The following is a 22741-nucleotide window of genomic DNA, read 5'->3' as shown; positions in this document are numbered from 1 at the left end:
GGCATGAAGGAAAAAAAAAAAACCTCAAATGGAGGGGCCGGAAAACAAAAAGAAAAAGTGGGAATTCCTCAACGGCGAGATGCATAGTTGCCACCGACTCTATGTTGTCGGGAGCTGTACTCTTTCTGCCATTTTTTTGAGCAACTTCCTGATGCTATTTACTATGGTACGTACTCTTTCTCGATATTGATTATAAAATTCTTTTTATTGTAAGTTCACATCAAATCATGTTAATAGATTCATTTATTTTTATAACATCGTTTGTATGCCTAGCATTTCTATGCTTTATCCACGGCGTTTTGTGTTATATAGAATGTCCATCCTACAATATAAAGAGGCTTGTGCTTCTAAACGTGACTAGGGTTACATTTGGTTACAAAAATATTTCTCTGTTTAAGATGACGATTGAGGGATAATGGATCAGAACCCAATGATGTGACTTCTTATACGGAAGATAAACATAAATAGACTTTTGTTCTTCACACACTCAAAAATAGCAGATGTAACTTTTGATGCAAAGGGTGGTCGTGAATCATCACATCTATACATGGCCAGAAATAGATGTTATTCTACTTCTATTCACAGGGTAATGGGCTATAGCCTATAATATCATCCTAATTATCGAAAATTAGATAGAAGGGATCTAGATGGTAGAAAGTCGCAGCATCTGAAAACATAACCATGGAACTGGGTACGGAGTCAGTGAAATCTCCCCAAATATGTGAACTTTATTTTTTTCTTTTTGTATAGTATTTTAATTTATTTAATGCTAGCTCCCCCATCTTCAGTTCAGTTCAGTCCATTTCATCTGACCTGTTATCTCTTAGAAGTAGATACTTCGAATTTGGTTCCTTTTATGTTATTGGAGTTATCTAAACACCAGTTTTGCGTTCTCTTGCGCATGCGTGACAGGTGGAAGAGACTTTCACTTCAAATAGGTTCAAAGTTTGGATCTTGGCAGTGCCAAGTGGTGTTATTAGTATCTCAACTCTCAATGCAATAGGATCAAGACAGGAGTTAATTGAATTATTATGATTATTATTATTACTGTACTGTCGTATATATTTCCTGTCAATAAGAAAGATGGAGACATAATCGCCGTTAGGTTTTGGCCTAACTGGTACTTCCCATCTTCTTTAAATTGGGTTTTAACTCCGGAAACTTACATTTGGATATGAATGAATTTATGGCTAGTATGGGTTGATGACTTTTTGATTTGACTCCGTATTGGCTGCTTATTAAAAAGTTCAATAAAAACACATTTAAGAAAGCCCTTTGAATTCTTGATATTTTGTTGCAAGTTTTAATTTTTACATATGAGCCTGGCCACAGGTTAGGCCTCCGAGTCCACACTTTCCCTCTATGCTCTGTTCTGCAAAATTAGGCGTATTTTATCTTGGTTCTCCAAGTCCAAGAAAAAGCACAGGGGCACTTGTAGCCAACCCGATGTAGCCACGTGTCAAACGTCGAAGAATGTTTCCCGCCTATTCCGAAGCTGACATGGCATAGCAGCCAGTGCTGTGATTAGCTACAATGCCTCTCTACATACTTACATAATTCCCATTTCCCAGCACATCCCCGCCAATGTGTCACAGGTGCACACACCAGTGACCAGACCGGGTTCTACCTCAGGTACCATATCCAACTTGCTGTTGCTTTTTGGCCAGTTTTTCCTTTTCTTGATGTCCAAGTAGCTAGAAATTTAAGTTCTTTTTCAAGTTTTTCATTTCGGGTGCCTATGTAATCGTCTATTTGGTCCACTTGTTAAGGAAATTTAAGGGCTTCTGGGTTGCTGAAACTAGGGTTAAATTTGTGCCAGCATTTCAGGTTTGGTTCTTTCCACTTGGTACACTTCGGCGTTTGGGTTTTGTCTGTACGTTTTTGGCTGTGTTGGGTGAATTTATTGCATATCCAATTTTTGACCCCTTCAGATTCTTCATATCCAATTTTCTTTGGTAGCAGGTTTTAGCGTTAATGTGGTTTTTGGTTGTATGTAATTGAATTTCTCTCTTTTTTTTTTTTTGGTAGCAAGTTGTAGCGTTATTGTGGTTCTTGGCTGTATATAATTGAATTTCTTTACAATTACTTTCTAGAGCTTTTAATTTAATTTTATTAATTTTTTTTTTTTTTCTGAGATTTGAATGGGTTAATTCTTTATTAACTTTCCATTTTCAACGTCGGGGAGAGCCTTATTTAAGGACCCCCTCTCAATGAAATGGAACCATGGTCTTCACTGGTGAGCTCTGAAAGCAAGTGGAGTTTCACTGCACACAATTCTATATTATAGTTGGTATAGCCTTTTTGCAATTATAAATTCTTCCTCAAGTGTCCCCCAGGCAACAGCGAGTTTCTTGATTATGCTCAGTAGTCAGTACTGAGAGCAGTGCGGTAGCCCCAAGGTAAAGCACATAAGAGGTTCTCCAACTAAGCCCTTGAAAACTCCCCAGACCGACCTCTGTTTCCTGCTATATGATTACTGAATTCCATTTGACCATTTTTACTCCATGTCAGTGCTTTCTTATGATTTTCTAGACTTCCATTGTTTTGACATCAGCATTCAAGTTTTGGTTGCTTTTTGTTAAGGGTCTCTCTTGAATGTTATGATTTTACAATACTTTGATTCTTCATATCTGTGGTTTTCTCATCATATGCTGAAGTTTCACATGGTTTGCTACTATTGTATTGCCATGAAATGTAAGTTTTCCAATGGCAAGATTCAAGTTTCGCTCAGCGATGGAAAAAAAAAAAAAAAATTATATATATATATATATATATTCTAGTTTTGCTCGTTTTGGTTTTTGATGTTCTCTTGAATGCTTTGGTATTACCCTTGTGTGGCTTCTCAAATCATGGTATGTTCTGATTGATTTTGTCTTGCAGGTATTTCGGCCAAGGTTTTCCTGCCGTTAGAGCTAAAATATGGCTACTTTGTTGTTTTGCATTTATTTTGCTTTTATTTGGTACATGCTTACATATATTTACATCTATAGATGTCGTGATATACAATGTACCTATATTGTTCCTATCTGGGTTTTCTAATTACACATCAGATATATATTCTAGGCTAAATATAGCCTTGCATTTATGACGCAATTAATTACTTGTCTGTCTTGCAGTTAGGATGAGTTGGTGCTTTGTTTGCGTCTGGCTTTTTCTTGAATTTCTTTCAGTTACAAAACTATTCTGAATCTCAAGACTCACTCTTTAATACAAACAAAACAAGCAGAAAAAACTATGGGATGAGTTTTAAGAAGTATGAGTTGGTGCTTGTTTGCGTCTGGGCTTTTTCTTGAATTCTTTCAGTTACAAAACTATTCTGAAACTCAATACTCGCTCTATAATACAAACAAAACAAGCAGAAAAAACTATGGGATGAGTTTAAAGAAGAGAAATAGATTAGGTGGTAACATGTAGCTTGAAAATTGCTATTCTCACAAAAATGGTGGTTTGATGATTCGTGGATTCATTGGACTTACATGGGGTTGCATTAGGAAGTTCTATGTTGTATGAATTAGGGACTGAAATATAAAATTTCTTGGCTATTAATGCATTCTGGAGTTTTGGTCATCTTGAACCATTGGCTAAAATGAATACTCAAGATGTTACTTGTGAGACTCACTTTCTTGTTTGGTGATTGATATGTGAATTTTGTTCGAAAGAAACCAAACTACCAATCCTGACTATTATTGTTCAAGGAAACAATCTTAAAACAAATGGCATGACTTTTTGCCAGTACATGTGTTTATAAACTTTCTGCTAAACTGGCTGCATATGACAAATGTAGTTTTAGATTCTTGTCGTTTTCTTCTGGATCGGAGTTTAAAGTCTTCATCTCTCATGAATGTGTGTCTTGTCTGTTGAGAGGTATAGGTTTGCGAAATTTCTTGTAATTTTATTTTGTTTTATTATTTTGATTATATGTTTTTGCCTTTTATCATTTATTCATTTTGTAACAATCATCTGATTGTTCTATGATTTTTGCAGGATTTATATTTGATCTGGTGCTTCGTTGTTGGGGTTTTCCTAACGATCTTTTGTTCTAAAAAGGTTTGTGGTTTGTGCATTCTAAATTTTTGATATGACTAAGAGACATTTGGTTAAGATAGGGGATAAGAAGGAATCTGGGTCTGCAGCTCGAAAATCAACCAGTGGTACAAACAAATCAAAAGATGCTTCTGTAGATAACGAGCTGAGGACTGGAGCTCTGAAGGATGAAGATACGAGGAAGGTTGCTGTTGGTGGGTCTGAGGGGGAGGAATCTGCTGTAAACGAGAGTGGTAGATCCAAAGATGTTCCTTTAGCTGATGATCTTAAAATAGGGGCTCTGAGGAATGAAGTAATGAGGAAGGCTGCTAGTCGCAAGCCTGCAGAGAAATCTTCAGTCACTGCAGGCAAACAGGTCAGAAAATCTAATGATGTTACTGTAGATGATGATCTGACAATGGGCGTTCTGAAGAATGATGTAAGGGGAGTTGATGTTGATAAGTCTATTGGAAAGAAAGTGGCCAAACAGAGCAACACACTGAAAGACAGTGATGTAGATAATGATCTAAAACTTGGGGTGCTGAAGGATAATCTTACGAGGGCAGTTTCTGGTGGTAAGTCCATGGGAAAGAAGTCTGAAGCAAGAGAGAGTAAGGCCAGAGGTAAGGCCAAACTTGTTGAGGAAGAACAGGATGGAGAGACAAACATGATGGAGGGGTGTAAAAAGGGCACACCCATGGAGGAGGGGAGTAAAGAGGACACACCTATGGAAGAGGGGAGTAAAGAGGACACACCCACTCCAGTGAGACGAAAGAGGGGAGCAGATGGGGAAATTGTGGAGGAGTTTTGGTTGTCTTTAGAGAGAAGTTCATCCAGGCTACGCCCTAGAAAGGAGGTGCCTGCTTTCCGTTCGGTAGATTTGGAGGATGATGACAACGACAGGATCATTGGCAAAAGAGTTAAGGTTTACTGGTCAGGGTCACGAAAATGGTTTACTGGACGCATCAAAGCTTTTGATTATGAAAAGAGGCTTCATGATATTCTGTATGAAGATGGTGACCGTGAAATGTTGGATTTAAGGAAAGAGCGGTTTGAGCTTGAAATGATGCCTACTGAGTGTTTCAAGCTGAGAACCAAACCCAGTTATGAAAAGAAAGTGAAGGATTTAGATGGCGAGAAGGTCAGTGCAGAAGCTTTGAAGGAGGATATTGAGATGGTGGATGCTGAGAAAGGGGCAAAGGAATCAGAGCCAAAGAAAAAAACTGAGTCAGATATATCTGTGAAAGAAAAGACAGATCCTGAAGAGAATGGAGAAGAACTGGTTGCAAAAATGGGTTTTGATGTGCCTGCTGAGAAAGCCAAGGAGATGGTTATTGATGAGGCTCATGATGATGATGAAATTGACAATATAAAGAATGCTGTCGTTGACGTTAACAAGTCTGTGGAAGTTAATTATCAGGAGGAGGATGGGAAGATTAACTCTCTTGCAGAAGAAAAAGGCAGAATGTCAGTTGAAGCCCAACATAGCACACTGGATTCCAATGTCGAGAAGAAAGGAGATGATCATTTAGAAAAGCAGAGTGAGATTGTAGAGAACAGTGAATATGAAGACGCTAAATGTATGGACAGAAACTTGACCGGCCAGAAAGCTGGGAAAGCAAAGAAGGCCAAGGATAACAAAAAAGCCTAAAGCACAACTCAATATGTCAGTTCAAACACAGTAAGTATCATTTAAAGCCCTAAATAGTCTTTAGTGGAATGAGAACGAGCATTCTCATATCTCTTGCTTAAGTTATGTGTAGCGATCTTGTTTACTTTGGTGGAAGTGATGAATTTATGAACTCATTGGATTCTTGTTTCAAGCAGGAACTGTTTCAATTTTTTTGAGACTTTCTTTTCTATGCTGTTGGTCCTGAACAAGTAGAAATGTTTGTGTTTTGAAAGTATCACCTTTGCATTATTTTCCTGCAGAGGCTTCACTCACTTTTTTTGTGCATCCTCACGTTCCTATTAATTTGTAGGAGATTGCTATAGAGTTATAGACATTTAATTGTGTTACTTTGTGAAGTCATATTCAACTTCTTGTATTGCAGGATTTAATATTCAGAATTTCTGCTGTAGATTAATAAACATTGTGTTTGCCCCCAAGTTAAACGTCGGCACAATAAGCTGACTGCATGGTTTGTCATGATTGTTGATATATGGTGATTAATATTTTAGAATTTCTCCCTTTTTTATGAATCTTTTTTGATGTAGATATTTTCATATTTTCTTTTCCTTCAAATCCCGAAAACATACGTCAAGAGTTGGCCGTCCATTTATTTTCTGGAAAATATAAAACAGAGGGAATTTGTATACCCTTTTCATTGTGTTCCTTTAAACCCTTTATGATTTGTCCCTTTCCATATGGCACACGTTATTTAGTCATGTTTTGCAAAAAGTTGTTTGGGTGCTTGGTTTTTACAATTGCAAAAGTTGGTTTTAGAGTTAAAACTAATACTAGGCAACTGCCACGTCCCATCAGAAGTCACTTACCAGCTGAAATTTTGTCCCAAAAATTGGAAGAAAACTAACTGCACTAAATATGATCTATGAAGCACCTTTGTTACTTGTATTTGCCACCGTTCTATGGTTTTGTACTTGATCTTTGATGTTCACTCTTGATAAGATGAGGGGTATGCAAGATGCATAAAGAGAATATGTAGAGGCTACAATGAAAGTATGTCAAGGATGTGCGAGGATACAGCAGGTGTACAAATGATTACGCAGCTGTGGTGGATATCTAATGGTGTTGCGGCTCTCTCTCTCTCTCTCTCTCTCTCTCTATATATATATATATATATATATATTATATTTATATTATATTTATATTTTGGGAATTACCCTTACGATAGACCAGTTTATTACCACATATTTCTGGTTGTTCTGTTAGGACCTTCTTTGGATACTTCAAATCCTCTTTGCTGTTTTGTTTTGTTCAAAGTGTCAAGGTAATTGGAATCTGTCTTCTTCTGCCGTTTGGCACTCAACTTGTGCTTATGCAAATTAACCCCCACAATCTTGTTCACTGACCAGTGCTTGATAGCTCTAGATTTAATTTACTAAAGATTCATTTAAGGAATGTAATGGAAATTTCTCACATTGTCTCTTGGGTAATAATGATCCATAATTATGATACCTGTGCCACCTTCTTCTTGTTTGTTCAGGTAAACATCTGGTGATTGAAGATGAAGCTAGTCTATTTTACTGCAAGAATGTGTCATCTCCAAGCTCAACTGGTGGCTTCAATCTTCATGGAACTCAGTAGCCTAAAATGAGAAAAATGCACCAAGTACACAGTCAAGTTTCTCTTCTTTCTATCCTTTTTCTTTTATTTACCTTTTTGCCTTTCCCCCTCTCCAATCAGAAAAGCAGCAACCTTGTGAACTTTTATTATGCAGAACATGTTGTATGAACTATATAAGAATTTTATCCTTTTATTATAGATATATTTCTTCCTTTAATTTGGTGGTGATCTCTTCTGCTTCTTTCAAACACAAAGGGTGTCTGGCCGAATTGAGGTTTTTGTTTGCATCAAAATGATGCCTTTTTTTTTTTTTTTTTTTCATTTTATATTTGTTCTATCTCTTAATATCTGTTCTATCCCTTCACTTCTCTCCATCATTCATTGTCCCTATCTTAGCTCAATGGTGCATGGCTCATGACCTAGGTCAATTCTAACTTAGGGGATGTTTGGATAGTGAGATGAAATGAGATGAGACAGTTTTAGATCAAAGTTAAATAAAATATTGTTAAAATATTATTTTTAATATTATTATTATTTTAAGATTTGAAAGGTTGAATTAGGATTTAATAAAGTTGATTTGTTTATTATATTGTATGGAAGTTTGGAAAAGTTATAATGATGAGATGAGATGAAATAGTTTTTGAAGAGTTTTACTATACATAAGTCCACACACTACAATATTTTTTTTTTGGATTTATTCTTCTTAAACTAATGAATTCTTCTACTTATTATCTATATGCCAAACATTTGATAAAAGAAAAAAAATATGATGCATAGACTTATGTTTAGAATTTTTTGTTTTTGAATCCAAACAGCTCATAAATCTATCAAACTCTCATGATTTTGCTCTCTCTCTCTCTCTCTCTCTCTCTCTCTCTCTCTCTCTCTCATTTCTTCTTTCATTTTTCCTATTTTTGTTTCCCAGCATACTGATGTGAAAGTTTTTTATATTAGTTATATTAAAAGAATTATTGATATTTTATTTTATTTTTTAAATTATAAAAGTCTCACTATAGATGGGATGTTAACGCAGAGCAAAACTCAAATTTGCTTAGACAAGACTGCCAATAATTAATAATTATTATTGAGAACGGGCAGCCACATCTGCTTATTTATTTACTTTAAAAAAAAATAAAAAAAGGGGGCAGCCCCTAGGTAGAACATGGTCAAACTCAATTTGTCAAGGGAAACATGTTGGATTGAGGTTGTCCAGATTCAATGAACCCTACGGAATCTCATATCTAACTTTCCGCATCTCTGCCACATACAACCCCTTCCCCCACTGCCACTCCACTGCCTTCGTCACGGCGCGTGATTGCGCGCGCCGATTCCTTTCAAGTTATCAGTAGTCGTCATTGTGGGTTAATCTTTAAGGCTCCTTTTGGTTAGCCAAGCCAGTCAAATTCAACTTAATTCATCTCTTTTAATTATTATAATTTTTTTAATTTTTAATATAAAATATAATAAATAATTTAATTTTTTTAATTTTAAAATAATAATAATATTAAAAAATAATATTTTAAACTTTCATATCAACTCAACTCACCATCTAAATCAGGCATTAAGTATTTTCTAAAAGAGTTATTTTTATGTTGGATTCGACTTTTAATATTAGATTTTCAATATTTATTTAAATATTTATTAAATTTTTTTGTCACGAGTCAAAATTATGATTCAGATTTTAGTTTGATAAAATATCAACGATTTTTTATATTTAAATTTTAAATTTTAGTGATATAAAATTTCTACATCACGAATGATTTAGGTGATATAATTTAATTTATAAGATAAATTTTAAAAATTAAATAATTATTAGATTCTTATTGTTCAATTTCTAACAAATTAAAATAAAAAAATAATATTTATAATTTTAGAGTGTACAAATTTCACTTGCTTATTTTAAAAATATTAGATAAATCTATAAGTCACATAAAAATTATTATTTTTTTAATAAACATCACATTTTTTAAAAATAAATATGCGAGACTTATATACTTTAAACTGTATATAATATTACTCAAAATAAAAATAATGAACTGCAAATGGAGTTCAAATTTAATATATTTCTACCTAAATTTGAAGTGAATGGATCAAATCCTTCAATTTTAAGCTACTAATTTTAATAAATTCTTGCCATTTTTGTATAATTTCCTAAAGAGTTTTCTTGCTCATCATTTCTACATACCATACATAAAATTTATTTTTATCTTTTTATAATTTTTATGATTTTATTTTTACTAAACTAATTGCTTTTTTCTACTTATCATTTATATACTATTTATTTAATAAAAAAATTAAAAATTAATAAGAATTATATATAATATATAATGTAGAAAAATGATGAATTGATTTTTTCTTTCTAAAAACGATTATAAGGGGTTAAAAAAAGCGTTAAAAAACTGAAAGTGAGGTGCACGTGACGGCCACAAACAAACGCGGAGAGGCGAGTGTTCATATATCTATCAACCTTCTTCTTCGCACACTGCTAGCTCCCTTTGCTTCTTCTTCCTCCTCCTCCAATCGTAAACCCTAGCTCCGTCTAAGGCTTGCTCTTTGATTTCGAGACGTCATGACGACGTCGTATGGAGCTGCCAACACTGCTTTGCTGAAGGACCAGACAATTCAGTTTCCGACCTTACGCGGCCTCAGGTCCTCCAATTCTCTTGCTTTAACCCGACACCTGCACTCCGTGTCGGTTCCGTCTTCCAATCTTTCGCTTATTAGAGCTGTGGCCACGGTGCGATTTCCCTCCGATTTTCCCTCTTATTTTTCTTTTCACTTTGAGTTTGAAGCTCTGATTCAATGTTTTTAGTTAGCTCTGTTTGTATGCCGAGAAGTTGTAGGAGAACGAGAGAAGTTTTACTCTGTGGCTGCATGGTTTGTTTCTTTGAGAGTATGAGAGAAGGGAGCTAAATGATTTATAAATGAGGGTACTTTGAGCTATTCTCGTTATAAGTTTCTTCTCATTTGTCTGTTTCAATTTTTGGATACTTGTTTGGTTGTTAAGAAAATGTAGGGAAGAGCTCAATCCAAATCGGTCTATCAAATATGTTCTTTATTTCTATGTTTGCTTATAAATGAAAACCATTAACTAATTTACGATTTCGAAGTGAAAAAAAAAAAAAAAAAAAACGAAATATTCGAATTTTTCAAGCTGGCAATAGAAATTTCCTAATTTTGCTTGTAAAAAAAAGAGAAATTTCCTAATCTGTTCAAATAGGAAGAAAGAGAAGGTAGCCATTCTCGTGGCATGTCGTGTAGTTTTCTCTCTTTTAATGTGAGAGCCAAGTAGCTCCTAAAGTGGAATAATAGTCCTGTTTTAATATCTTTTTCTCTGTCGGAACAAGTGAATGATTGTTCATAATCGGAAGCCATTAAGGTTTGATACTTGAGTATATTGCTATTGCAGCGATGAACTCTATACTGGTTTCTGCATGATACTGCAAAAGGATACTCATTTTAGTCATTTTTAATGTCCTGATAGGTGCTTTTTTTTTCGATGCAAAATCTTTTAATGTTCTACTCCCATCTTGTTGCTAGAAACCTTAACAAAGAAAGTTCCCTGAACTTATCTTCTAAGAGGTCAGATTATGAAATATTAATTATTTGATTATTAGCAAATGTTAGACTCGAATAAACCTATCCTTTGGAGGATACTGATTATTAGATTGATACCTTTTAATTTTAGCGAGCAAACTATGTGGTGCTGAAAATTTGTATAATCTCTTTCTTACAGCCAGCAAAGCCTGACACTGCTTCTCAGACTAAGCGCAGTAAGGTTGAAATATTCAAGGAACAAAGTAATTTCATTAGATACCCTCTTAATGAGGAGATCTTGACAGATGCTCCAAATATAAATGAGGCTGCCACACAATTGATCAAGTTCCATGGGAGCTATCAACAGTACAACAGAGATGATCGTGGTCAAAGGAATTACTCATTTATGCTTCGTACAAAGAACCCATGTGGAAAAGTGTCCAATAAACTCTACTTGACAATGGATGATCTTGCGGATCAGTTTGGAATTGGAACACTTCGTTTGACCACCAGACAAACATTTCAGCTCCATGGGGTTCTGAAGAAGGACCTCAAGACTGTTATGAGCACCATCATTAAAAACATGGGCTCAACTCTTGGTGCATGCGGTGATCTCAACAGGAATGTTCTTGCTCCTGCTGCTCCACTTACAAGAAAAGACTACCTATTTGCACAGCAAACTGCAGATAACATTGCTGCACTCCTTACACCTCAGTCTGGCTTCTACTATGATGTATGGGTGGATGGAGAGCGAGTCATGTCGGCAGAACCTCCTGAAGTAGTGAAGGCCCGCAATGATAATTCTCATGGAACAAATTTCCCTGATTCACCTGAGCCCATTTATGGAACCCAGTTCTTGCCAAGGAAATTCAAAGTTGCAGTTACTGTGCCTACAGATAACTCGGTTGATATTCTCACAAATGATATTGGTGTTGTTGTTGTTTCTGATGATGAGGGGGAACCTCAGGGATTCAACATATATGTAAGATGGAACAAATCTAACAGTTCCATGTTTGCTTCTATGGCTTATAATTGATAGTTACTTGACATTCCTGTTGCAGGTTGGTGGTGGTATGGGAAGAACACACAGATTGGAGACCACTTTTGCCCGTCTTGGAGAGCCATTGGGTTATGTGCCAAAAGAGGATATACTATATGCAGTGAAAGCTATTGTTGTTACGCAGCGAGAAAATGGAAGAAGAGATGATCGGAAGTATAGTAGAATGAAATATTTGGTCAGCTCCTGGGGGATTGAAAAGTTTAGAAGTGTTGTTGAGCAATATTATGGAAAAAAGTTTGAACCTTTCCGTGAATTGCCAGAGTGGGAATTTAGAAGTTACTTGGGATGGCATGAGCAGGTTTGTTCTTGTATCTGTACCTTTGTCCTAAGGTTTGAAAATTTGAATGTCTCTCCTACTTAGTTGATACCATCCCAAATCTTACCTTTTATTATCAAGTAATTACCTGTAACTTTTACTTTAGGAAAAAAAAAATGTCATTACCTGTAACTGCCCCTGATCTATGCCATGTATTCTGATAATATAAATCTTTTAACAGGGTGATGGCAGTTTGTTTTGCGGGCTTCATGTGGATAATGGTCGAATTGGGGGGAAAATGAAGAAGACATTACGGGAGATAATAGAGAAGCATGATTTGAGCGTGCGGCTCACACCAAACCAGAACATAATCCTGTGTGATATTCGCAAGGCATGGAAGCGTCCCATAACTACAGCACTTGCACAGGCTGGTCTTCTGGTGAGATATTCATTATTTTCAGCAGATATCAATTTGATTTTGTGATTATGCACTTTCTTTCCCGCCAAATCTTGAAGTTGAATGTCCATATGGCTATTTGCAATTGATGGAACTGTTTGTTTTAATATTAAAGGCGGTGCTTGTACTGCTCAATCAAAGCAATAACAATTGTGAGAAAGCCTATTGTTTCATGTCTGTATCATGAATCATCTTTTTATGCTAAGTTCTAGAAATATCAACTTATCTTGATTATTATCATACAAAAAGGTCGGTTGCTTACCAATCTTACTAAAACAACAACCTGTTCTCCAGTGAAAGTGAGGTTTGGAGGAAAGGAAAAAAACTGTAAATTATGGGAAGTACAATAAAATTTGGGGTATCAAAATACTTTTTTTTTTCTATCTGATTCAAGATGCATGATAAAAATATTATGTAGGTTTATGATAAATTATTATACACATCTAATCGGTGCTAAGGAAATAGCGTTAGAACAACAATTTAGGAATAACTTTAGATTGCTATGAATGATATTTTTTAGGAAAATTTAGAAACGTTCATTTATACTTTGGAATGTGTCATTTCAAGATTTCTGTTCTTTAGAGATTTAAGGATTTAAAATCATGGGATAATTGGCCATCTCATTGATACTATCTGCTGTGATAGCGTGATTTATACAGCATGCTCATGTACAAGTCGGCAGGTCAAACGGAAGGATCGTGAAAATCACTTATTGTCTGATTGATTGGTGAGATAACCAGTTAGAAGAACAGAAAAGATACATGGAATCTTCCGATTTTTGTTGCTTTTATTTTTAATTGTTGATAGGAAATTCTTAAAAAGGTGTATGCTTTTGTATACCTCTAGTGTACTTGGGCTATGCCTATCCTTTTATCAATGAAATATCATATTACTTATCAAAAAAAAAAAAAAATTGTTGATAGGAAAAAATGGATGAGAACTGTTTATCCTCTGAGAGAGAGAGAGAGAGAGAGAGAGAGAGAGAGAGAGAGAGAGAGAGAGGGTGGGAGGGAGTAAAATACATGAGAACTGTATTTGGATACACTACCTTTTATTAAATAAGTTCGTATTCAGAATCTTCTTCCCTCTATATTTTTCTTGTAAATACCAGTTGAATTTCAATTTTACCTATATATTTGTATGTGCTTGATTCAAATCCTTTATAAAACATTACATAGTTGTTTAATTGCCGTGGCATATCCAAATTTGCAGCTGTCAGTCTGTTTCTCTTAAATGTGGTTTATTTTTCCCGTTTTATGATCTTGCATGGGAAACCATGTGATTTCTGTTTCACCATATTTCAAGAAATGTTACCCTTTACTATGTTTTTCTGTTCAGTACTCTTGATTTTTTTCTTAGTTCTAAGGTTTTCTGTTAAACTTTCGTTGGAGTTGTGATAATGTTTTATCGTTAATCAGGCCTTTCTTTATTTGTTCTTTATCCTGCATTTGATATCTATTTGTTGGGATCGTGTTTCATCTTGGGAAATACATTGACTGGTTTTTGGTTGTCTATAGCAACCTCGGTTTGTAGACCCTCTCAACATAACTGCAATGGCATGCCCGGCCTTTCCACTTTGCCCACTTGCAATAACTGAAGCTGAACGGGGAATACCTAACATCATCAAGCGGGTCCGGGCAGTATTTGAGAAGGTACAATTAGAACTAGTTTATATACTGATTCAGGGAAGCACTAATACGTGGAATATAATCTCAGTCTATATAGGGATTAGGAGTCATTATGCATATTAATGGGCAAAGTCTTTCTTATTTCAGGTTGGTCTCAGGTACAATGAATCCATTGTTTTAAGGGTAACAGGTTGCCCCAACGGTTGTGCTAGACCATACATGGCTGAGCTTGGTCTGGTTGGTGATGGTCCCAACAGCTATCAGGTATCATAATTCTTGCTCAACCTTGTTTTTCTTTTCTTCTTTTATCCAATAATCAGTATTTATGTTAAAGTTATGAGTTCCTCTTTTAATATGTTATAAATACAGGTCTGGCTTGGTGGAAAACCCAATCAAACTTCACTAGCAAGAAGCTTCATGGATAAGGTTAAGGTTCAAGACCTTGAAAAGGTTTTGGAACCATTATTTTATCATTGGAAACGCAGAAGGCAATCCAAAGAATCATTTGGCGAATTCACAATCCGCATGGTGAGTTGTAAAGCAACCAAGATTCTGCATTTTATTGTTCCTTGGTCATAGATTAATGGCCAAGTAATTATAAAAAAAAAAAAAAGGAAAAAGAAAAAGATTAATGGCCAAGTGATTGATGTGGGCTGCAATTATTCTATTCTCTGTTAGGGATTTGAGAAACTTAAAGAGTTGGTTGACAAATGGGAAGGTCCAGTGCTAGCACCATCGCGATACAACCTTAAGCTTTTTGCTGATAAGGAGACATATGAGGCTGTGCATGAACTTGCAAAACTGCAGAACAAGAATGCGCATCAGTTAGCCATGGAAGTCATCCGCAATTTTGTTGCTTCCCAGCAAAATGGAAAGGGTGAATGAGTTTGCTATGTAAGTCATTTTTAGTTGTTTTCCTGCTTAACGAATTGGCCAAGGGGAATGACTAATGAGGAACCATCCTTTGTCCTGTCTGAACTGTTAGTCTTCGGTAACAGTTGGAGGGAGCGGATGCTGGTTTGGTATCATTTTTGTACCAAATTCTCTTTGTTTTCGTTTTGCCGCAACCCTATATGTATTATTTGTCGGAATTTTGTATCCAGTTTGCCATTTCGTTGAGTGTTATTTAATGTTGCTTCATAAGATCTCAGTTCCAGGCTTTGATAATTAAATCTGGGTTCAAAGACTTGTGTTAGAATTTGCAGCACTTCTATATGTTGGGGGCTGCAAGGCTTCCCGGAAATCCTCCGACTGCCTACAGGCTTCCACCAAATGACTTTTGCAGACCTTGAGCATGATGCTTCTTAAACTCATTCTTGTTTACTACACAAAATTAACAAATTTTAATGGGAAAATGTAAATCTAATGATTTTATTAGTATTTTAACATTTTGGGTCACGATATCATAATTTAACTAAATTTGCGGCAAATATGTTTGTTGATGGCAAGAACATATATTGCGAGAATGCAAAAGGCTTAGGCTGTCGAATTATTGGTTTCTCCCGGTGACTCCCCAAGTGTGGAATGTTAGTTTTCGAATCTTAACTCTGCTAGCATTAATACATCTTGGAGGTGTAGATAAGACCCAATGAATCTCTTCTACAATAGGGAATTTTACTGTCCATTCATACTATTAGGTTCTTAGACGTTGGGACAACAACTCTCTTGCTCAAAAAAGTAAGGAAATCTATAGACCACTTCCTCTATAGACCACTTCCTCCATTGTGAGGTTGCTAGAATCCTTGGGAACTTCTTTGGTAGAGTTGGGTTTATTGGGTTATGCCTAAAAGAATAGTAGACTCCTCTGGTTTATGGCATTCCTCGAAATTGTAGAAATTTTGAGATCACATGAGGATGATGGATGAGGTTAAAACCCTCTTCTTCAGAACTTCATTTCTTTTGGCATCTTGTGTAGACTTAAAAAGTAGGTTGGATCTTAATTTCTTCGAATCTTTTTTCGAGGATTGTCTTTTGGATACATCTTGTGTGTTCTCTGACTAAATTTTTGCATTATTCAAGAAAATATTTTTATTTTCGTGTTTGATCATTATGAATGAAATTGCATCATATAATCTTCAGAATTAAGATACCTAAAGATTCTACAAAACATGCAAGCTGGGTGTGTAGATTGACTTCCTCGGTTTGGCGAGGGGCTCTGTCGTCTGACTACCACACTGACCTCATTTGAGGCTCCGATGTTTGAAGTGCAAGAAGAAAGTTAAAATGAAGTCAGAGGACCATTTCCAATGAAAATGATACAAATATGCATAGAGTTACATCTTTTACATTTCCCTCGGACTAACCATAAACAACAATTCAAGGAAATTTATCAAACGGCTAGCCTCACTTGCGACAGATACGTGCAGTAGGCATAGTGACACAAACAGGTGCGTACTTCTTCTTGGCTTCTGGGGTACCCCGCTTTGGCTCTTCAGCAATGGCAAGCTTGGCGACAGAGAATGCTGCAGCTGCAGCAGCAGCAAAGACCAAGTCCCTCCTCCCACTGCTACTCTCTTCCTTGCTGTTGTGCTTGAATTCCAAGTTGGCTTTTTCTGCATCTGTGACTGTTGAAGCTTTGGCCACAATGAGGCCTGGCCGGCGAGCAGAGGTGGAAGCTGGAAGCTTGGTCACAACTGAGAATGAGGCAGTCATGGTCATGGATGCCATCTCTGCACTGGGAATATTATTTCTCTCTTTTGTTGTCTGAGTAATGAGTGACTAATAGATCAGGGTAGGAGGGATTTGCTAGTTAAAAGTGCCAAGTTCCAGCAACATGAGGCAGTGCATGTTAGAAGGAAGGGCTTCATCCATTTCCTTATCCAAAGAGATGCGTTGGCAAATGGGTTTTGGCCACGTGTTTATTTTTATCTTTGCTGAAAACTCTTGATTGAGCCTTTGAAAGAGATGGACAACGAATTTTTTTCTTTTTTCTTTCCCATCACAGTATGATTTAAAATCAGTATTTACTTCATGCTTATCTAAAAAACTATCATAAGTTTATTCTTTCCCTTATATAAATTTTTACCAGTCCTTGCATAAATTTGTACTTTTAGCCTTTAGGTTTCTAATTTTTCCCCACAATTTTCAACAATTTCATATTTGATCTGAACCAATCAAGCAACTAACTGTACGCAATTTATATTTATTTCTTCAAGCATACAAACGCCCCCCAAAAAAGGGATTTTCAACCAAAAAATGGAAGTGTACATTTTCTTGACTTCTTGTATAAGCACTTGAGTTTCGCTTGACAGTCATGACCCACAATTGGAGAAATAATGAAGGCAGAAAGAGGAAAACTCATGGACATAGCAAATAAACATTACTTGCATGCACTCATCATTCCCTGATGTTGACCTGAAGATCATGGCAAAAGGACTTTTATATATGATTCTTTGATAGTACTTCATGATCATGAATTGTTTAATTTCTTCATGAAAGAGCTGTTCCCTCACATGCTACAAAATTCTTTTAGAAAGATAACAACACTGCTGGCTATCAGGAAATGGAGAGCGTATATATCCTTCCTCACATCTCAGGTAAGGTCATTTCTTCCAAACCTTGGCACACTGAAGAGGATCTCTCCTGTGATTGATGACAACTTTTCTTTACAATCTCATTTTCAGAAGCAGAAAATCTCTTCTCCATGGCAGCTTTCATCTTTCTTGAGCTGTTTCCATCCATTTTCTCGTCTGTATTCTCTTTGTGTTGGGAGGCATCTATTCGGCTGGAAAACTTTGCATACATTTTTCTGGTCCTTGCATGGAAGCTCATATGCCCTCCAAAGGAACTATAACTAGAGAACCCCTTACCACAATCTTTGCATATATATTTTAGATCGTATATTTTTTGAGCTGCATCAGATGAAGTCGGAAGAACTTGAAATGAGCTAGGACCAAATGTTTGTGGATCCCATTTTGGGGTTGGACTTTCCAATAGGTTTCTCCAGGGAAAGGACAGAGTACTTCTCATAGTTCTTGTTCTATGGCCACAGTTCTGAAGGTGATTTAGACCATTTTCTAGGTATGATTGACCAAAACTATTTCCATAGCCGTTACTCATAACAGAAAGATAAGGCCATCTAGAGTTTGGGAAATGGACAAGATCATTGATATTCATGATCCAATTATTCGAAGGAAACATAGATGTTTTTGAGGGTATTCTGACATGGCTTGTTTGGCTTATGGCAGAGATATGGTTGTTTGAGCCAGCATGAACAAATTGTCTGTTGTTACTCAGGGAAAAGTTAATAATATCCAAGCCATCACGAGAAAAGCAAGAAGGATTAGGGACATGAACAAGTTGGTTTTTCAAAGGGAATGAGGCAGCACCACCTCCAAAATCAAGCAAACCAGTGAATCTTGAAAAATGAATCTGATGATTGACTATGGGAGCAAAAGAAGATTTTACCTGATAATGGTCTACAGGTAAATTCCCAGAAGAACACAGAGTAGTTTCTTCTGGAAAATTAACCACTGGGACATTAATGTTGTTGTTCATTGGAGGCACCATTTCCAGGATTGGTGAGGAATAAGCCAAATCATGATTTCCATCACTAGATAGATTGCTCATTATATCTAACACAAAAGCACTTTCTGGCATAGCAGGAACATCAAGTTGTGAGAACAGGAAGTTGTTTGGATTACTCATTGGACAAGAGATATTCGGAAGTTCAAATTCCTTTCCACATGGATTGGCCACATCAAACCATGCTTCCTCATATTTTGGTGGAACATCCTGATGATCTTGTTTGCTTTCCATGGAAACAGAAGACATAGCTGTTTGCTTTCCCTACCCAATAGAAGTGGAGAAGATTTGAAACGAGCACTAAACTCAAAGAAGGATGTTCTTATATATAAAGGCTGATGGTGGCATTTTTCCAATTTAAGCTTTTATTGTGGGAGGGAAAATTCCTTGATAAATTCAGCTTTTAGGGCAGAAAGCAAATCCCATACCAAAACTTAAAATAAAATAAAATAAAATAAAATGACACAAGCTCAAGCACATATAAGCTTGAGATTATGCAAATAATGAAGAGGTTTTAACTTCAAAAAATTGAAGGTCTCTGCTCTGACAGTTCCTATTAATTACACCATACATCATTCTATAGCTGTTTAAAGTCAGTTTGCTGCAGCCAACCCAATCACAATGAGACAAATGGAAAATAAAAAATATATATTAACCGAAAATGTAGATGAGCAAAGCCTAAGTTGCCCCATAATGATGGTCATAAAAGGTCCAACTCACCAGATATGAGCTAGCTATTACTTCTATGTATGGCCCCCAAAGGGCCAAAACACTGATTTCAGTAAGGAAAGTATTCTGTACATGACAAAGGCATACATGTTCATGACAAATGCATACAAGTTCAGCAAAATTAATGTCTGTTATATCTGAATAATGACATTTACAGCTTAAAAGAAATAATAACGAGAAGTACAAATAAAAAAGGTCATCATTGGTTAAGGAAGCATTTATTACATTTTTTTAAAATTTTCATTCAGAGAAAATAATAAATATGTCAAGAGAAGTTGAATTCTTTTATTTATTACAGACAACAATACCCTTTTTCAGTGTCAATTAATCCAGAATATTCATAATAAGAACATCAAACCTTTTATTATTTATTATTTTCAAATAGGACTAGATAATTGAAAGCTCTAATTTTTTTATTTAAACTACAAAAACTAAGCTATCCCTCTAGTTTATAGTGGTTGTTCTCCATAATTTTCTTATCTTCTTCTTTTTTTTTCTTTTTCCTTTTTATTGAACATGTTGATTTTTTTTTTTTTAAATTATCTATAACCTGAATGTAGTCTTTCACTTGTGAATTGTTCTTAATTAGTCAACAAAAATGAGAAACAACAAAATTGGTATGAAAATAAAAACAAGACATTTTTATTTTTATTTTTTATGAAGAGTTAGGGCCACATGTCCAAGAGTGACCCATTTCCAGATTTATTAAGAAATACCCCCACCTATGACAGAGGAATACCAAAATTACGTAAAAAGCAATAAAAGATAATAGGACATATTAACGTACAAATGATATATCAGCCTTTGTGATTTGACTTCTTGAACCTTTTAAATTTTATTGAGATTGATATGTGAAAAAAAAAAAAAAAAGGAAAAGAGAGGGAAATAAAAAAGGGATATTTTTGGAAAATAGATATATCCATGCACAGTAATTGCATCATTAACTTAGTGTATATACCTTAATTAATTGCCAACGAAGTTCAATGTCATGAAAATATACTCTGTCAAAGCTTGCCAAATCACAATAATGTAAAATGCCATTTTAATAATTTTTAAGCTCATGCAATCTTAAATTGGAAAAAAGAAGAAGGATTCCAAAAAATACGGGCTATTTTGACCGAATCAGGGGCATTATTGTCATTCAAACAAATAATACATAGGCATGAGAGTGCGTGGGGACTGTATGTAGACCTACTCTAAATGAATTGGCTATTAATTGCAACTTAATTCTTTTTTTTTTTTTTTTGGCTCTTTAAAAAAGGAAAAATTGTTTTGATTTAAGAAAAAATATAGTTGTAAGTATAATTATGCATTAATTTGTACATCAATGTGATGTGATTGGTTAAAAAGTAAATTTTATTAAAAATAGTGTTAATTTAAATTTTAAGTATAAATAAATCAGTATTAATATACAGATTAATGCGCGACTCTGTTTGTATGTAGCAAAACTCTTGATTTAACTCTTGATGAGGAAAAATAGTTTACCAAATAAATGTTAATTTCACCACATATTGCAATCAAAATAATGGTAATTGACACAAATGAAATCTTTCAACCTTTCCTGAGGTGGGTTTTTAGTTTTTTCAATTTAAGCCTATTTACTTTGGCACACTGTATATTATATAAATAGTTAAATATTACTCAAACAAGTTTATAAATTTCTCAATACTAACATAGAAACAAATGAGAATAATAAGTCCGTACATCTTTCTTGATATGTCCAGATAATACGTAGAATCGTAAACTGGAACATTCTAGAACTCTAAAGATAGTAATTAATTCATTAGAGCATAAAATTTGAAATAAAAGATAAAGTCATTGAAGTACATAAATTTGAAATAAAAGATCATCAAAGTTGTTCAACTAGAATTTTGGTCATCGAAATATTAACACTGATATTCTATTAAATGATCTATTTAATTATTCTATAATGTCTTCATATATAATAACTTAGTTATAAAGGGAATTTTTAATATAATAAGTTGGGCTTCTAATTCTAACTTATTTGTTATCGGCTTTTGAGTAATGCTAGATATATATTTTTTATATGTATGTTTAAAAAGTAATGTTACATACAATTATTGAGCGTATAAATACTGTGTAGTCGCTTTGAAAAAAATAAAGTTCATTATTAAAAAATTAAATTTTTTTTTTTCATGTGGGTCTCGTATTTATTCATATTTTTCAAAATAATTACACGGTATTTACACACTCACAATTATAAATACCATTTCTATATTTTCTATATGTTAAAAGGATGATTAACTTTGACTCGACTGCTGTTTTTTAAGCAATACAAGCATATACATATTATATATAAATGTAACGTCAAAATACGTCAGTTTATTAAAAAAATTAAAATCATATTTATAAACTTTTCACTTCTCTATATAAAATTATAAAATTTGAATGGTTTAGTAAAATCATAAGAATAATGATTTGTACAAATTTAAATAGAAAAAATTCACGGAATTCATTTATAAAAATATAAACTCTATTATAAAAGAATGCAAAAAATCTATTATTTTTAATAAAATTCACTTCTTTATAAAATATTTATGAGGATTTATCTATTTAATTTTTTTAAAAATATTTTGAAACACACGTGCTCTTATGATTTCTTTGCATTATTTATTTTTTAGTAAGCAATGCTACATACAATCGTGGAATTACAAATGCCGGGAAAATATTTTGAAAAAAAGTGAGGTCCACGATTAAAAAGTTAATTTTTTTCATGTAGGTCTCATATTAATTCATTTTTTTCAAAGTAACTGCACCTCACTTACATAATCACGACTGTAAATATCATTTCTCTTTTTCAATTTCTGTTTTTTTTTTCCTTCTCATGAATCATTGGGGTATGAGTTTTGAAATTGAATGGGGTCAAAAAGTACTGTTTAAAAAAGATGAGAGAGGTACAGTCAGTCCTACAGAGTCCACTTATCTTGACAGGGAGAAGAAGAATGTAGACGACAAATATACAACCTCCATTATGTACGACATGGCGTTTTGTCACTTAGCTGAATTGTATTTCTTTTTGATTGAAACGTTGACTTGACTTGCAGGTTGCTCTCATTTGCAAAAGAAAAATGAGAGAATTACTATCGTTGTATTACAACTTATTTACAATTATGTAATAAAATAATATTAGAGATGGGCAGAAATTTCGTTCACTTTATCTCCATCCAAGTTCCGACGACCCTCTGACCTTGATAAAATTAGAGGTTTTGAAAATTGGAGTCGACTCTCCTAGTCGAAGTCTGAGTCTAGAGGCCTGGTT

At 34.7% G+C, this 22741-nt stretch overlaps 3 protein-coding genes across 13 annotated transcripts; 2 read left to right on the top strand and 1 right to left on the bottom strand.

Annotated features, from left to right (window-relative positions):
• Nucleotides 1–7487, top strand: LOC122295088 (DEAD-box ATP-dependent RNA helicase 42-like). 11 transcript variants are annotated; one of them, XM_043104125.1, is made up of 5 exons: nt 1–166; nt 1333–1632; nt 1770–1827; nt 3985–5704; nt 7191–7487. In XM_043104125.1, the coding sequence occupies exon 4, from the start codon at nt 4079–4081 to the stop codon at nt 5672–5674; it is 1596 nt and encodes a 531-aa protein (XP_042960059.1). In that variant the 5' UTR covers nt 1–166; nt 1333–1632; nt 1770–1827; nt 3985–4078; the 3' UTR covers nt 5675–5704; nt 7191–7487. The 11 variants fall into 11 exon arrangements, with proteins under 11 accessions (XP_042960059.1, XP_042960064.1, XP_042960058.1 ...); XM_043104124.1 differs by lacking the exon at nt 1–166 and adding an exon at nt 675–691; XM_043104131.1 differs by lacking the exon at nt 1–166 and having other exon boundaries at nt 726–1632; nt 3985–4047; nt 4134–5704.
• A 2237-nt stretch (nt 7488–9724) lies between these two features.
• Nucleotides 9725–15351, top strand: LOC122294256 (sulfite reductase [ferredoxin], chloroplastic). Its single transcript, XM_043102847.1, has 8 exons — nt 9725–10007; nt 11007–11789; nt 11869–12165; nt 12365–12562; nt 14098–14232; nt 14356–14472; nt 14578–14736; nt 14887–15351. The coding sequence occupies exons 1-8, from the start codon at nt 9840–9842 to the stop codon at nt 15091–15093; spliced, it is 2064 nt and encodes a 687-aa protein (XP_042958781.1). The 5' UTR covers nt 9725–9839; the 3' UTR covers nt 15094–15351.
• Nucleotides 15352–16426: 1075 nt separating this feature from the next.
• On the bottom strand, nt 16427–16970 carry LOC122294257 (photosystem II 5 kDa protein, chloroplastic-like). Its single transcript, XM_043102848.1, has one exon. It carries the CDS (start codon nt 16873–16875, stop codon nt 16552–16554), a length of 324 nt encoding a protein of 107 aa, XP_042958782.1. The 5' UTR covers nt 16876–16970; the 3' UTR covers nt 16427–16551.
• Between the last annotated feature and the right edge of the window lie 5771 nt (nt 16971–22741).

The sequence above is a fragment of the Carya illinoinensis genome, chromosome 14 (genome assembly GCF_018687715.1).
Source record: "Carya illinoinensis cultivar Pawnee chromosome 14, C.illinoinensisPawnee_v1, whole genome shotgun sequence".
Taxonomy (NCBI): Eukaryota; Viridiplantae; Streptophyta; class Magnoliopsida; order Fagales; family Juglandaceae; genus Carya; species Carya illinoinensis.
Note: the sequence above shows the minus strand (reverse complement) of the source record. Positions and strands in the feature narration are given on the sequence as shown.